The 15,427-nt window shown below is 66.8% G+C and overlaps 4 protein-coding genes across 5 annotated transcripts in view; 2 read left to right on the top strand and 2 right to left on the bottom strand.

Annotated features, from left to right (window-relative positions):
* CHLRE_02g143587v5 (uncharacterized protein) overlaps nt 1–2,528 on the bottom strand; it is an 8,153-nt gene extending 5,625 nt beyond the window's left edge. Inside the window, exons 1-3 of the mRNA XM_043060243.1 lie at nt 1,761–2,528; nt 524–1,349; nt 45–199 (exon numbers count right to left, since the gene is read on the bottom strand). Of these exons, the coding sequence (XP_042927977.1) occupies nt 45–199; nt 524–1,349; nt 1,761–2,393 (1,614 nt within the window). The 5' untranslated portion in view covers nt 2,394–2,528. The remainder of the gene's footprint in view (nt 1–44; nt 200–523; nt 1,350–1,760) is intronic.
* A 420-nt stretch (nt 2,529–2,948) lies between these two features.
* On the top strand, nt 2,949–6,154 carry CHLRE_02g143567v5 (uncharacterized protein). The gene is made up of 6 exons (XM_043060242.1): nt 2,949–3,167; nt 3,458–3,578; nt 4,339–4,376; nt 4,625–4,675; nt 4,975–5,116; nt 5,493–6,154. The coding sequence occupies exons 1-6, from the start codon at nt 3,063–3,065 to the stop codon at nt 5,558–5,560; spliced, it is 525 nt and encodes a 174-aa protein (XP_042927976.1). The 5' UTR covers nt 2,949–3,062; the 3' UTR covers nt 5,561–6,154.
* Nucleotides 6,155–6,478: 324 nt separating this feature from the next.
* On the top strand, nt 6,479–11,720 carry CHLRE_02g143547v5 (uncharacterized protein). Its single transcript, XM_043060241.1, has 11 exons — nt 6,479–6,773; nt 6,969–7,281; nt 7,659–7,981; nt 8,289–8,479; nt 8,777–8,856; nt 9,305–9,356; nt 9,613–10,021; nt 10,183–10,312; nt 10,537–10,622; nt 10,836–10,940; nt 11,181–11,720. The coding sequence occupies exons 1-11, from the start codon at nt 6,678–6,680 to the stop codon at nt 11,472–11,474; spliced, it is 2,079 nt and encodes a 692-aa protein (XP_042927975.1). The 5' UTR covers nt 6,479–6,677; the 3' UTR covers nt 11,475–11,720.
* Nucleotides 11,721–12,764: 1,044 nt separating this feature from the next.
* CHLRE_02g143527v5 (uncharacterized protein) overlaps nt 12,765–15,427 on the bottom strand; it is a 6,294-nt gene continuing 3,631 nt past the window's right edge. For both annotated transcript variants that reach the window (XM_043060240.1, XM_043060239.1), the window contains exons 5-8: nt 15,036–15,146; nt 14,802–14,876; nt 14,415–14,636; nt 12,765–13,949 (exon numbers count right to left, since the gene is read on the bottom strand). In XM_043060240.1, coding sequence (XP_042927973.1) covers nt 13,905–13,949; nt 14,415–14,636; nt 14,802–14,876; nt 15,036–15,146 — 453 coding nt within the window. In that variant the 3' untranslated portion in view covers nt 12,765–13,904. The remainder of the gene's footprint in view (nt 13,950–14,414; nt 14,637–14,801; nt 14,877–15,035; nt 15,147–15,427) is intronic.

Here is a 15,427-nt window from a genome sequence, read left to right as displayed (position 1 = left end):
TCGCCCCTCGCCGGCGGCCCCCGCGGGGGCGGCCCCGCCCTCACCCGGGCCTCGCCCTGCCGCCGCCGCCCCAGTCCCTCCCGCCGCCGCCCCCAGTCCCTCCCGCCCCTCCCGCCGCCAGCCAGTCGCTGTCCCACACGGGGTTGGACACCACCGCCCTCAGCGCCAGAGGGTGGTCGGCCTGGACGTGGAACAGCAGCTGTGTGTGTGGGGGGGGGGGGAAGGGGGGGAGGAGAGGGGGAGGAGGAGGAGCGGGGGTGGACGTCAAGCACAGAAGGTGCCCAGGGAGGGGAGGGGGCGGAGGTTTTTGAGCACGTGAGAAATCAGCACCAAAGTACTCCGGGGAAGGGGACGAGAGGGAATCGGCTGCTGCTGTCATACCGCTCCTCCTTATTTTGTGCGAAAGGCCTCCCCTCCCCTCCCCATTCCCCTCACCCCCCGCCGCACCCCAGCAGCACCATCACCACCACCTCCCTCCCCTGTTTCCCCCCCCCCCCACACACACCCCACACCCCCAACGCGCCTGCTGCCGCTCCAGCGCCTCCGCCCGCGGCAGCCGCCACAGCGCCACACTGCCGTCCCAGCACCCCAGCAGCAGCGCGGGCGGCGAGGGCGCTCCGGGCGCGCCGCCCGCGCCCCGTGCCCCCGCGGGGGTCTGGCAGGTGCCAGTCGCAGCAGGAGGGCATGGCGCCGCCCAAGTGCTCGCGCGCGCGCAGCACCACCGCCGGCCGCAGCAGCCGCAGCAGCGCCGGCGGCGAGGGCGGCGCAGTGGCGGACAGCTGCTCCAGCTCGTCGCCCTCACCAGCATCTCCACCCTCCCCGCCCTCCCCAGTCGCCGCCGGCCCCACGGGCTGCCGCGCGCCGTCGCCGTTGGCTGCGTCTGCTGTGGCGGCGGGCGTTGGCACGGGCACGATGGCCCCCGCCGCCCCCTCATCCATCCCCCCCGCCGCCGCTCCACCCGCCGCCTGTAGCTCTGCTCCTGCTGCTACCGCCGCCCCAGCCCCACCTCCGCCACCGCTACTGCCACCTCCACTGCCACCGCCACTGCTACTGCCGCCGTGCAGCTGCTGCGGCTGCATCAGGGCGGCGGGGTCCATAAGGGCGGTGGGGTCCGGCACCGCCGCCACCACCACACTGCCGTCGCCCAGCACCATGGCCAGCAGCCCCAGCACCGGCAGGGAGGAGGAGGAGGAGGGGGAGGCTGCAGGGGCAGCGGCCGAGGAGGAGGCGGCGGCGGCGGCGGCGGCGCGTGCTGCTGGCCCCCATATGCATCCGGGGGCGGGGCACCACTTGAGGTCCCAGCACACGGCGCCGTCGTGCGCCAGCTGGGCCACACAGCGGGGCAGGCCCTGGGTGCGTGGGTGTGTGTGTGTGTGGGAGGGGGGCGTGTGGCGGGGTTGAGGGGGGGGGGGGGTTGAGGGGGTGCGGGTGTGTGTGGGGTTGCTTGGTTGCGACCGCACGGGCCCGGATGTCGGAACTACCAGAGTCCTCCACGCCCCTTCCCCCCCCTGCCTCCCCTGCCTCCCCTGCCTCCCCTGCCTCCCTGCATCCCCTCCCCTTCCCTCCCCCCCGATGGGTCCGCCACCCGTGTGATGCACGCTGTCACGCCCAGCCGGGCCACACGTCCTGCCCCGGGGGGTCACACAGCCGCACCCCATTCCTGACACGAACTCCCCAGCCACACCCAGACACTCTCACACACGCACGCCCCCAGCCACACCCACGACCTCCCCCCCAGCCATCCGCGCCACCCCGCCCACCTGGGGGCACAGGTCGGAGGCTGCGGCGTGCGGCATCGCCCACAGCTGCACCGCCCCCGGGCCCGCCACCACCGTGTTGACGGTGTTGGCGGCGCGGCCGGCGGGGTGCACCGACACAGCCGCCCACTCGTGCGCCGCCGCCGCCGGCAGGGGGGACTGGCCAGCAGCCGCACCCGCCCTGACGCCGCTAGGGGACGGCCCGACCCCGCCTGCTGCTGTTGCTGCCGATGGTGCTGCTGCCGCAGGCGCGCCAGCTGCTGCAGGGGCAGGGCCGCGCGGTGCCAGCGCGGCCGCGGGTACGCCGCGCGACGGTGGCCGAAAGTCCGCGTTCCACACCGGGCCGCCCGCAAACGACGCCGCGTCCACCACGAACGGTGTAGCGGCTGCGTTAGTGTCATCCGTGTTGGCAGCCGCGAGCGGGTAGGAGCTGAACAGCGGCAGAGAGAGCTTGCCCAGCGGATGGGACCGCGACAGGTTTTCTGGACCTAGCTGGCATTTTGGAGCAAGGAGAGCTGGAGACACAGGAGCAAAAATGCGGCCGTAGGGTGTGGCCTCCGCCTCCGTCGCGGCGAGCACCGCGACAGCCTCACGCGGAACTGCCCAGGTGCCGTCGGGAGGCACCCAGGCAGACATTTATTGGAGTTTCCTTAACACACGCAGGTCAAGACTAGTGAAATTGCATATAAATATGAAAGCGCCACGTGCCGCCAAGAACGCGGGAAAGTCAACAATCACATTTGCCGTCTACTTGGCTCTTGCGTCTAGTAAAACATTGACATGTGAAAACGACGAATGTGAAAACGATAGTGTGTATGTTGTGTGCAGAGCATCGCAGACTCATGAGACATACGCCCTGGCACGAAACCCTGCGTGGTGCTGGAGGACCGGGTCCCCCTTATCCCCTCACGATGCACTGTTGACTGCGCCTTGCTGGCGGGTTAAACCTATGCACGACATGAGTCATCTTTGCCAGGCGACGCGGACCAGATGTCGCCAGAGATGTCGCGGGAGCCTCCAGAATCGAGGCGCTCCAGCGCTACTCTAGCGCGAATCCTGTCACCCCCTGGCCATCCTTGCAGCAGGACTCCAGAAGTCCTCTACCTTTTGCTACACTTTTCCTCCGTACGCCGCCTAGCACGGGTGCCTCCCGGGTCCTTCGAACTCCCCCATAAAGTGCCTGAAGGAATCAACCAACGCAAGCCCACTAATACAAGGACGCGCGAACTCTTTCCTGATGCATATAAGACACCCTTACGATAGTAACAACACATATAGATTTGCCTATTTAGCTGCACAGCAAACATGGTTGCAACTCCGAAGCCTGCCGCTCACGCGGATGACGATTATGTGCCACCCAGCTTTCCGCAAGCGCACCTGCTGTGGCACATCGCGAAAAAGGGATTCCAGGTATGATGTCGCCACTTGATAGCATGCTCACCACCATGGAAAGCAGAGCCGGTACACAGACATGGCCGCGACGCTCGCCGCGACCCTTGTGTCCCCCATGGGAGCACAGTCTATGCACACCGTAGCCAGTGATACGAAGTAGCATACATGCATATAGGAACTTGCGTCCCGAGCCTGCTGCTTCCTCGCCCGTGTCCATGTTGCGATTGCGTGCCGCCCGTCGCGCCCCAACCCCTCGCCGCGCTCGGCCTTCCCCTCGCCCTCTGCCTGCACCCACCTGCTCCCCCCAGGCCGGAAGCTTCGGCGGCGTGGCTGTGTCGGGCGCTGTGGCGCTGGCCACCCGCAACCGCGACCCCGGCGCCTTCCTGCGCGGCGTGGGCTACGGCGCCCTGGCCGGTACCGCGCTGTCCAGTTGGGTGCCCACCGCCGCGGGATGGGGTGGGGGTTGAGGGGGTCACGTGAGGGGGTCACGTGAGGGGGTCAAGAGGTCACTAGGCTCATGGACCTCACACGCCTGATGGGCCATGAGGCGGGGCGGGGTGCTGAAGGGGGGAGTAGTGTGTGGTCTGTAGGGGGGGTGGGGGCGGGGTGGAAGCAGGGCTGTGTGGAGAGGGCTATGAATTCTGGCCTTGCGGCTGGGGAGGCTGATGGGAAACACGCCGACGCAGAGGTGCCATGTGGGCACACGTGCGACTGGGCGCTGTTCGACTGTAGGGGCGGGGCGGGTGCGGGGCCGGGGAGGGGGAGGGGGAGCTGTAGGGACGGGAGGCTGGGGCGCTGGAGGTGTAGCGGGTGTTCAGGGCGTGCCGCGGCGCCCCCATCCCAGCCCCCCACCCCCACCCCCCATCCCCCCCCCCCCCGTTCCGACTGCTTCCGCCACCGCCCTCGCCCTGCCTGTCTAGCGGCTGGGCCCCCGGGTGGGTGGCCGGTGTGCGCAGCGGGCAGCAAACACGAACACGTGTGCACCCCACGTGCGCCGCGCGCCGCGCCGCCAACTTCTCGGCCCTGGTCCAGCCCCGCCCCCCCCCCACGCCCCAGCGTCTTGCCCAACCCGGAGGCCCGCCGGTTGCTGTGCTGCGCCTGTGCCTCCTCATCCCCATGCCCACACCACATCACACCACATAACACGACACCATACACGCACGCCACCACCACGCCGCCTACCCCGCAGCTGGTCTGGGCGCTGCGAAGTTCACCCAGATCACCAAGGTAGGTAGGCAGGCAGGCCCTTGAGGGCCTGCTTTGGGGGGCTGTGGCTAAGTGGGTTTCCCGTGAGACACACGCACGCACACACACGCACACACACGCGCAACGTTTTCCTTGTGCTCTTTACCACACGCACACGCACGTTTCCCTTGTGCTCTTGAACACACACACACACACACACACACACACACACACACACACACACACACACACACACACACAGTTACACACACGCACGCACACGTTCACAGGAGGGCTTCCACGACCGCGTGTACCGCCTGCACTACAACGCCAGCCAACAGGTGGAGAGGGGGGGAGGGGGGATGTGTGTGTGTGCGTGTGTGTGTGTGTGTGCGTGTGCGTGCTGGGGGGAGGGGCAGCCGTCCATGTGGGGGACGGAGTGATTGAATTACGAGTATGAAGCGACGACGACCAGTAGGGGGGCATGTGCGCGGGGGGGGGGGGTACACTGTACACACACACGCAACCTCGCATGTGCTTCCCTAACCCGAACAAACACATACACACACATACACATGCATACACAAATACATTCCCGCCCCCCGGCTCTCGCACCCCGGCGGCGGCGGCGGTGGCGCAGCGCACGGACGCGTTCTCCTGGGCCGGCGGTCTGCTGGGGCTGGTGGCGGCGGGGCTGCTGCTGCCAGAGGGCGGGCCGGGCTGGGCGGCGGCCATGGTGGGCGGCGGCGGCGTGGGCAGCGTGCTGGGCGTGCTAACACACGGTGAGACAGCGGCGGCGGCGTGCGGTGTTTGCTGGGTGTGTATGTTTGCGTACGCGGACTGTGTATGCCTGTTGAAAGCTTTGGGAGTATCGCGGGAGGGTTGCCGCATCGCGGGGGGGGGGGCGGTGCCGTGTGCGACTTTGCAGCTGTGATTCAATGTACTGCTGTGTGTGGGTGTATGGGGGTGTGTGCGCGCGGTCACACAACACTCGCTCGGTCTGCGTGAACCGTCACCCTCCCCCATCTCACCCTCCCCCACCCCACCCTCCCCCACCCCACCTGCGGTGCCTGCGCCGTTCCAACACACCTCGCCCTCTCCTGACCAGTACCCGCCCCCACCTCCCCACCCTCCCTCCCTCCCTCCCTCCCTACCCAGTGGCCACGCGGCCTGCCGACCAGGTCTACCCCAACAAGGCGCTGCACGAGCTGGTGCGCGACGACTGAGCGCCTGAGGGGCGCAGGCTGAGAGGAGGGGGGAGGAGGAGGCTGAGAGGAGGGGGTGGGGGCGGATGGGGGAGGGAGGGAGGGGGGGTTGGTGCGGGTTGACTGAGAGGGGGGAGAGGAGGAGGTTGGGAAGGCCGGGATGAGGAGAAGGAGGCTGGAAGGAGAGGCCGGAAGAGGAGGCGGGGGGAGTGGGAGGCCGGGCGTGTGGGCCTGTGGGGGCGCCGAACTGAGAACCGCTGTGCGGTCTGTGGACGGGCTGTGGTGCGCTGGTGGCACGGAGAGAGGGGGTGGGAGTGTTTGGTGGGTGCAGTAAGGGTAGGGAGAGGACGGAGCCGAGCGCAGGGCTGGAGGCGGCGGTGGGTCATGACAAGGCAGGCGTGCGGTGTATCATGTGTGGGGTACGTGAAGGCCATGGGTGACCGCCTGTGCAAGTGGTAACCATGTAGACGAGCGAAGCATGTCCGCCGGGCGCTCTTGCGGTACCGTTTGTGTCTGCGTGCTGGCAGCTGGCTTGTGGGAGCCCATTCGCCGCTCTCATGGCTCTAGTGCTCGGGAACAGAAACCATGTCATGCTTGCGCCTACCTCTCTTAGCTCGCCACCCTCTCGCGTGACCTCACTCACGGTTCACTTGCCGCGACCCTCCACCCTGATGGCCATCAGAAGCCGCGCCCCCACTGATTGAGCGACCTTGCGCACGCTGTCGGCTACCCGTCGCTTTGGCGCACCTGGGCGCACGACTGCTGGGCATAGCGCTGCTGCACCAGGCTGCACCAGCGCCACACGTCAGGAGAGGGAACATGAGGGAAGGACCGTGGCAGGGCGCGGGCATCGGTCCTGGCGAAACCCTGGATGGAGAGTTAACGGATGTTGCAGTTGTTGTCAGTTCACACACGACCCGCACACATTGTAGCCATCCAGAAATTTATTGGGGCTTGCTTCTAGGACACACGCTACGTTTGAACACCGGCCGAACAGTACAGCCTTGCGCTACCACGCGGCTATCCTGCTCAAAAACATCGACATCTAATCTTGCGCATCCAGTAAAGATGCATCGTGAGCCTGTAGTCTAATCGATAATGTCACTTCAGTGAAGGGCCGGACAGAGGACCGGAGCAAATGGACGCGCTGGGGGAGAAGTTACGGTCTTTCTTCAAGAAGGATGATGCAAAATGGTCGGATAAAGGCACTGGGAGAAAGCTAGGGAACGCGGAGGTAAGAGGAGAGAGTCTCTGTTTCCCGGCACTCACATCGGCCTCGCAAGTGCTAAGGACACAGCTTTTGCTCCTCACCAGAGCCCGAGCTGCAAGCTCTGAGCCACGCACAACAGTCAGCAGCAAGCCCAGACCCCGTTACCACCGCCCCCCCGCCCCCCCCTCCCCCCACCCCCTTTACACCCGTCGCTCGCAGCCCGGTCCTGCCGGCGCCAAGGCCGCGGCGGCCTCCGTCGTCACCCAGCGCGGCGCCGGCCCCGGCCATCCCGCCGCAGCCGCCGCCTCTGCGGCTGCTGCTGCTGCTGCGCCCCGCTCACAGCAGCACCCCCAGCACCCGCAGCACCAGCACGCCGCCCCGCCCGGCACCTCCTCCTCCTCGCGGCCTCCCCGCCTTGATGGTTCGGACGCGGCTCGTCCCCCGCCGCCCGCCCGCGGCCCGGTGCAGCAGCTGGCGGCCGCCGCGGGGGGGTCGGCGGGGGCGGCGGGGCAGCAGGGGCTGCCTCAAGCAGGTAGGCCTGGGGCGGGAGAGCACGTGTGGTCATGCATGTGAATTTGGGATGCGGGATATTGGGATACCCGAGCCGGGGTGTGGGGGAGGGAGGGCGGGCCGCCTGTGCGGGCAGGGCAGCAGGGGCTGCAGCCGGGGGTGGCGGCGAGGCCTTGCGTGTGTTTGCGTGTGTCCGCGTGTGTAAGGTTGGCGCGCCGCCCGCCATCGCACACCACACCACACACACATGAATTGCATGCTGCGCTCCTGCAACCCCTCCCGCCCCCCGCCCCTGCGGGCTCGGGGCCTCCTCTGTCTATTTGGATATGGTGTCGAACACCCCCTCCGCCCTCCCCCACCGTCATGTGCGCCACGCCCCTCCATTGCCCTTTGCCACAGGCGGCCCCGCGACCGCCGCCCCCTCGGCCCCCTCGGCCCCTCACACGCCCACAGCGGCGGCGGCGGCGGCGGCGGCGGTGGCGGCGGGGCTTGCGGCAGCAGGCGGAGGAGGAGCGGGGGGAGGCGGAGGAGAAGGGGGCTTGCAAGCGGGTGTGCATGGCAGCGCCGGCACGCCCACAGGCCACACCGGGGGCGGCAGCCCTGGGCCCCGGGTGGCAGGTGGGGCTGGCGGCGCGGGTGCGGGTGCAGCTGCGGGCGGCGGTGGCGGCGGCTGCGGCGGCGGCGGCGGGGTGGACTACGGACTGGCGCCCGCCAGCGCTCAGGTGGGGTGGGGGGGCTGCAGGGGCTGCAGGGGCAGGCGGCCAGCGCGCGTGGGGCAAGGCACACGGCACACGGGCCACGGCACACGGGCCACGGCACGGAGGAGGAGGAGGCGGTCTGGGCCCAGCCTCGTGTGTGTGTGTTTGGGACGCCCTCCACCCCCATCACACATGGGTGCAGGGGATGTGCCCTTCTTCTCCCTCACAGAGCAATGAAGCGCGAATGAGCGCACGCCCGGTAGTGTGTGTGTGTGCCTGATCTGAGCCCACCGATGCACACACGCCCCCACTCCCCACTCCCCCCCCGCAGGAGTACGAGCTGCAGCGCTGCCTGGCCCTCATCCTGTCCGCCGCCCCACCCCCGCCGCAGCCGCCGGCCCGCCCTGGCACCGTCGCCTCCGCCTCCGCCTCCTCGCCGCCCTCCGCCGCCGCGGACGCCTGCGGGCTGCTGCTGCGGCTGCTGCGCAACGTGATCGCATCGCCCGACGAGCCCAAGTACAGGTGAGGGGGGGGGAGGGCTGTGGGAGTGGTGGGTGGGTAGGGTGGTGGGGGTTGGAGCGTGGGCTTGGAGGGGGGTGGGGTGGTGGGGGACGGGTGGGCTTGTTGGCACCGACACAGGCCGGTCGGGTGCGGCTCTCCTGGCTTTGCCCACCAGGGCCGCTGGGCACATCACACTGGGTCTTCCCACGCCACTCCGCCTCGCACGACCGCCTTGACAGCCAGCCCCCTCCCAATCCCTCTCCTTGCCCCTCCTGTCCCCGCCTGCCCCCCTATCCCCCCCTCCCTCCCCCACTGCAGGCAGGTGCGGCTGTCCGCCCCCCGTGTGCAGGCGTGTTTGGTGGGCGTGCCCGGGGCCGTCGAGTTCCTGGAGGCGGCGGGTGAGTGAGGGGCGGCAGGGCAGTACGGTAGGGAGGGGGGTGGGGGGGGGGGTGGGGGTCGGAGGGGGGGGGTCGGGGGGGGGTAGGGTTGGGTTGGGGGTGGGTAGGGTGGGTAGGGTGGGGTGAGGTGGCCTTAGGTCGCTACCGCCCCACCCACCCACCTAGCCCCACCCGCAGCCCATCAGCCCCTTCGGTGGCTCGGGCACACGCAGCCACCTCTTTCACGCACACGTAGTTGCACACTCGCGCGTGCTGTTATGAGTGAACACGCAGCGCGGTCTTGCCCCTGTCCTGCCACCGACCGACTCACCGGCCACCGCTGTGCACACGCGGCCTCACCCGCCCACGCACCGCCCCCCAAGATGGTCTACCGTCTACCACTTCCTTAACTACCGGTAGTCATGAATGTAACCCCCACCCACCCACTCACCCCTCTGCCGCCACCCAGGCTTTCAAATGGAGTTTGCGCCGGATGATGGCTCAGAGGGCGCCAACCAGGGGTGAGCATGGGAGGGGGTGGAGAGGGGGGCAGAGGGTTGCGGGCAGGTGGCTTACACGGTAGGGCCCTTAGCACTTAGGACGGAGGAAGGGGAGGTGGGTTTGACTCCAGAGGGCACGTAGCAGCGGCTGCAGGTATGTGTGTACGCTCTTGAGGGGGTTGCAGCGGTGGAGCGGTACTGACCCCATACCCCCTTTTCGGCCTTGCTCCTGCTGCCCTTATAACCTCGCCCTCCCTTCTCACACACACCCACACAGCTTCCTGGTCCTGCCCGCCGCCCTGCCGCCCGCCGCCCTGGCCGAGCCCTGCCGCCTCCTGGCCGCAGCCGCAGCAGCACACGGCATCAACCTGCAGGACGGCAGCAGCAGCGGCAGCAGCAGCACCGCCGCCCCCGCTACTGCCGCCCCTGCTGCTGCTGCTGCTACTGCTACTGCCGCCCCCACCGCCGCCGCCCCGGCGCCGCCCTCAGCCTCGGGCTCGGCCGGCGGCAGTGACGTCAGCAGCAGTAGCGGCGTCAGTGGGGTCGGTGCGGCATCCGGCCTGGCGGGCACAGCCGCCGCCCCAACCGCGGCAGCTGCTGCTGCTGCGGCGGCGGCGGTGCGGGGTGTGGTGCCGGCGGCGGAGCGGCGCACGGCGGTCATCCTGCCCGTGGCCCCGGACGTGGAGGTGTGTGAGGCCTGTGAGGAGGGGGAGATGTGTATGTGTGCGTGTGCGTGTGCGTGTGCGTGTGTGCCATGGGGGTCAAGGGCTCACCCGGGGTGCCCAAGGCCCCAACACTACCACCACTACTCCCCACACAACCACACCCCCACCCCACCCGCCTGTAGGTGCCCGACTGGTTCTTCGAGCGCACGGGAATCGAGCTCAAGGCGCAGTGGCAGGCGGCGCGGCAGCGGCGGGAGGAGGCGGCGCAGCTGATGACGCGCGCCATGCGGGAGCGGCAGCAGCAGCAGCAGGGTGAGGGTGATGGGTGAGGGTGAGGGGGCATATGTGTGTGTGCGGGGGGGTCCGGGACAAGGCGTAGCGGATGGGTTCTGGGGAGCAGCGGGTGCCGCCCTGACTGCATCGCGGCAGTGCGGGGCATCCCAATGGCCCCTCACGGGCACACGCACATGCTGCTGACCTGCGAGGTCCTAACCTTGCGCCTGACCCGGCCGCTCCAACCCACCCCAACCGGACAGAGGACGCCGGCGGGACCCCCTCCACGGCCTCCTCTTCAGCAACCGCCACTGTGCGCGTGCGCTTCCCTGAGGGCGTGTGCCTGCAGGTGCGGGTGTGCGGGTGTGTGGCCGTGTGGCCGTGTGTGCGTGTGTGGGCGTTTGGGTGGGCGTGTGCAGGTGTCCGGTTGAGGTATTGTTGTTGATGTGGGTGGTGTGCACGCATGCATGGCAGGGGCTGTGGAAGTGTGGACGACGCTTCCGGGGGCCACACCCTCCACAACACACAACACACGCCACACCCCACCCACACCGCACCACAGGGCCAGTTCGGGGCGGCCGAGCCCGTGAGCCGCGTGTTCGAGTGGGTGGCGGGCTGCCTGCGGCCCTCGGGCGGAGCGGGTGGAGCGCCGCCCATGTTTGAGCTGGTGAGGAGCGGGCGAGGCGGAGGGAGCGGAGGGGAGGGCAGGGAGGAGTGTGAAAGGGGGTAGGGCAAGGGAGGGGAAGGGTGGAGGGAAAGGGGGTCACGACAACCGAGGGGTTTGGGGCAAGAGAGGAGGGAGCGAGCGGGTTTGGGGGAGGCAAGGGAGCGCACGTTGACGTAATGGGTGGGGCAATTGTGACCGTGGATGCCCGGCCTCCACACACACACACACACACACACGCAGATCACGCCCGACCGCAAGCCGCTCGCCATCACCGGACCTCCCGCCGGCGCCGCCTCTTCCTCGGGCGGCAGCGGGAAGCACGTCCGCCGGGCCGCGCAGCAGCCAACCGCGTCCGTGCCCCTGACGCTGCGCAGTGCGGGGCTGCTGCCGGCCTGTCTGCTGCTGCTGCGGCCCGTGTACCTGGAGGAGGAGGGGGCGGGCCGGCAGGGGGCGGGCGGGCTGAGGCGGCTGCCGCTGCTGCGGGATGAGCTGCTGAGGGGCGCGGGCAGCAGTGTGCAGCTGCAGCAGCAGTAGTTGATTGGCGGGCTGGTGGTGTGTGACGTGTGTGTGGTGTGTGTGATGAGGGGTGAGGTGTGAGCGAGGTAAAGAGTGCAGGGGAGGCGGAATTCAGTGTGGCCATGCATGGACGGGGTTGCACCAGGAATCACATCCGAGATGCAGGGCAGGGCACTTCCTAGTACCGTACGGTACAAGCAAGAGCAGAGGGTGGTGAGAAGCATGCCATAGTCCCGAGTGTGATGCCTGTAATCCCAATCCCAAAAGCCAGGTCCAGGGCCAGGGGCAGGGCAGGGCAGGGCCGCACGTATGGGAAGAAAGTGGCTGAGACCCGCCAGTTCCCGGGAACCAAGGTACTCCCGCCCCAGGCCCCCATGGTTCAACACACATCACACATGTCAACACATCTGCGCGGCCCCGTTGCCACTTGGCCGTGCCACGCCTCCACACGCACATGATGACCCAGGGCCGCTGCGTAAGGCAGTGCTGGCCTGATGTACCCGCGGTAATGTCCATCTTTCTCGCCCAAGGACCTGCATTGCAGCCCGTTACTTGCCGCACAACATGACACTACTGCTGGCATGCATGCATGGATGTGTGATGGGACAGTGGTAACTGGTAAGGCAAGTTGGCAAAGTCCCGTAGGGTGCAGCTGATTCCCATACCCAACAAATGAACAAATGGCAAACAATTGGCAGCGGCAGGGCAAGAGTGCGCGGCTGGTCGAACGCCGGAGTTACTGCTGGCATGCTTGCATGGATGATGCCTAGCACCATCTCCATGCCCCCCGTGGGAACACAGGCCCCCACCCGAGTCGTTTCCAGCCCCCGTCTACCGTTCCTCTATTGGTGTGGCCCAATACACGCCGCGCCCCGCCCCATCCGGCCATCCGAAGGGAGGTGTCAGCCTAGTCAGCCACGCGGGGAGGGGCCCGCCAGCCAGCCGTCCCGTGCATCGCCAGCCCGCCGGCACAGGGCTCGTGCCTTTGTTCTGAGGGAAACGCTCTGCCTGAGCTTTCCTTCGCTTGCAAGCCAAACACTTGATGAGGGGGCAACAGGGCTCCTATCTTAATGTCTCCAGACATTAATTGGCCATTTTGGCCGTTTCCTAGACATTCCTCCCGGGGACTCATGTCTGAGGCAAGACATTGTTCGCCCGGTTTTGGGGCGGGTTTTGTCCCAATTCCTATGGAGAAGCCCCCAAACCGCCATGTGCCCAGACAAAAGACGGCGGCCACCCGGCCGTTTTTGTCTGAGCCTAGACATTGCCCTGAAAACAAGATACGACCCCTGGGGGGCAAGCTTAACCGGCCCCAGCTTCTTACAAGCAACAGACGTGACATGTACGGCAACCCGGTGCCAGTACCTCGGGTCAACACCCATGACTTTCCCTCCTAGTACACATGCTTGGGGGGCAACCTTTCCCCATCCCCAATCCGACGTTGAGCGTTTGAGGCCTAAACGCTGAACGGAAACGAGACATGAAATTCCGCCCGGGTGTCCTGGTAGGTGTGGTCGTGTGGGAGCCCTCTGCTTACACTACGCAGCCCTTCGTGGGGCTGCCTGGTGACACCTCAAACGTTGGTACCGGTGTTATGCAGAGAGACCACAATGTTGTGCGCACACAGCCACAGAACCCGACAATGTGAAAATAAGCCCCAACAGCACTGCGGCACTCACTATCAACATCGCCACTCGCGTGTGACTCTGATCAACGGCACATAGCCGGCCATCCCCCATCACAGCACAGTTTGGGGGTCTCTCAGCTGATGAGACCTACCCACGCCCCAGTTCCTGCAACTGCCGCGAGGCATCGGCCCCCGAGGCACGTGGTCCGTCAGCCGTACCACATATGCAAGCATGTTGCGCAGCTTGAGGTTCTATCGGTGTACTTGCGCATACAGCAGTGGCGGGTACAGCCGCCGACTCGCCTGCCCAGCGCCGAGGCGCCCCTGCTGTTGCAGGCCTCAAAACAGCCACACTCGTCTGGTATGCCCGCCTGTGTGCCTCACACGCAACGCGGCGTCATCTCACCATGTGACGTTGCACACGCGGCCACGCCTGCCAGACAACTACATCAATGCCGCCTCGCCTATTCCACTCCTTGTCGCCAGCCACATCGCCAGCGGCAGGCTCACAGCTCCTGACGGCTAGACGGCTGGAGGGCGCAAGCACGCAACGAGGGGATGACGAGCACGATGTGGGCCTGATACAGGCGGGCGACGAGGCTGTATCAGGCCCGCATCGTGCTCGTCATCCCCTCGTTGCGTGCTTGCGCCCTCCAGCCGTCTAGCTCATCAGGCGGCGGCTGCCTGCCTGGCTGCTGCCAGCACCCGTGTCGTCAGCTAGCCGCTCCATCATACATACATGCTGCTGCGGCCCCGGCGGCGGGCCCGGCCGCGGAACATGGCCGCCCGCACTTGCTGCTGCTTGCCCTGCTGGTGGGGCATCACCAAAACTGGCCTGACGGCGGGGGGTCCGGGTCGAACGTCTCCTGACAGGCACGGCGGGTGGGGTGGGGGCAGCGGCTTCAGTTTCGTTGTCATTTTGAGGTGTTGCACACGAAGGGGACGCGGAGCCATACAGGGGTGTTGCCGGGACAGCGTCAGCGGCGTTGCGCGAGCTCAGTCAGTCAGTGCTGCGGCGTTGCGCGAGCTCAGTCAGTCAGTGGTGCGGTGTGTTCGGACGCGTGCCAGCCCGCACGCTAGCGACAAAACATCGGATCACAGCAAAGGTGTATACATGTGTGCGCATGCACCGTGAATGCGTGCGTTTTCCGTCCAGCTGTTTTCAGATACATGCGTGCGTACATCAGGATTGCCACACACATAGCGCGTTGCAGCGGCAGGGCATGCCAGAGCAGCCATCAAGCAACACGTGTGCAGCCAAGCAAGCTGCAAGCCCCGATAGGCAGCAGGCAGCTAGAAAGTAGCCCTAGTAGCTAGTAGCTTCAACTGACCTCCACCGTTGCCGCCAGCAGGACATTGGCCTGGATCATGTACGACTTGTCGAGGTCCGTGTCTCGGCCGACCAGCACCCCCAGCAGCCTTCCAGTGGCCGCGGAGAAGATGCCTCCACCCGGATCGCCCTTGCCGCTGATCCTGTCCAGGGCGATATACCTGTTGCCGACCATGTGGGCCCGGGTGATGACGCCGCGGCACACATTGCTGCTGGTCCCTCCCTGCACAAGCAACCGATGCATGCCCCACAGGTCAGGGCGGCAGGCGTGCGCGACGTGGTGTAGGTGAAGGTAAAGGTGAAGGTGTGTACGGCTATAAACTAATGCCCCTGTCATGTCACCGGCTGGCCCGTACGCATCACATGAAGATGCAGCTAAACAACGCACCGGGCAGGACAGGCCATGGCCGAAGAACTTCATCCCGTCCCTTGGGCCGGGCTCGATGTTGGGCGCTTGGAGCTCCTGTATGTGCAGGAACACGTCGCCCCTTGTCAGGAATAGGCACTGTACCAAGCAACTTAAAGCTCCAAACCCATACACGCCCAAAACGTACTGGAGGAAAAGGGGACACGTTGCGAGGGCGGGATGTACAGGTCCGCACACATACACACACAAACACACCTCGTCGTCAGTGAGCTTCAGGAGGGCGAAGTCAAGTTCCGGGTTGATGTGGAACACCTTGGCCTTGACAGCTCGCATGCTGTTGGGGTCCGTGCCGCTGCAGATCTCCAGCTGCACAGCAGCACACAGAAGGTGTTGGTTGTGGCACGCGCGGTTAGGCACGGTGTGAAGTGCTGAGGGGCGGGTTCGTGTAAGGACGAATAATCGATCGAACCCCAACCGCCCCTGTTCATGTCGGACAGCGGACCCTGCCTCGAGTGCTTGGCGCTACATGGTAGCGGCGTCGTACATCGCAACCCTCCCATCCGAGTGTGGGTGCAGTTGCGGCGGGGACCTGTACCGCCCCAGCGTGTAGGCGTGCAACTGCTACAAAACGGGCTTCGCTCATGAGA

Source organism: Chlamydomonas reinhardtii, chromosome 2 (genome assembly GCF_000002595.2).
Source record: "Chlamydomonas reinhardtii strain CC-503 cw92 mt+ chromosome 2, whole genome shotgun sequence".
Classification (NCBI taxonomy): domain Eukaryota; kingdom Viridiplantae; phylum Chlorophyta; class Chlorophyceae; order Chlamydomonadales; family Chlamydomonadaceae; genus Chlamydomonas; species Chlamydomonas reinhardtii.
This window is presented reverse-complemented; position numbering and strand designations above follow the sequence as displayed.

Excerpts from the sequence above, each read along its gene's own strand:
- CHLRE_02g143567v5 (XM_043060242.1), top strand. The coding sequence starts at position 3,063 with ATGGTTGCAACTCCGAAGCCTGCCGCTCACGCGGATGACGATTATGTG. Across the intron at positions 3,168-3,457 it reads TCGCGAAAAAGGGATTCCAG|GCCGGAAGCTTCGGCGGCGT; the intron begins GTATGATGTCGC and ends TGCTCCCCCCAG. Across the intron at positions 3,579-4,338 it reads GGCCGGTACCGCGCTGTCCA|CTGGTCTGGGCGCTGCGAAG; the intron begins GTTGGGTGCCCA and ends CCTACCCCGCAG.
- CHLRE_02g143547v5 (XM_043060241.1), top strand. The coding sequence starts at position 6,678 with ATGGACGCGCTGGGGGAGAAGTTACGGTCTTTCTTCAAGAAGGATGAT. Across the intron at positions 6,774-6,968 it reads GAAAGCTAGGGAACGCGGAG|CCCGGTCCTGCCGGCGCCAA; the intron begins GTAAGAGGAGAG and ends CGTCGCTCGCAG. Across the intron at positions 7,282-7,658 it reads GCAGGGGCTGCCTCAAGCAG|GCGGCCCCGCGACCGCCGCC; the intron begins GTAGGCCTGGGG and ends CCTTTGCCACAG.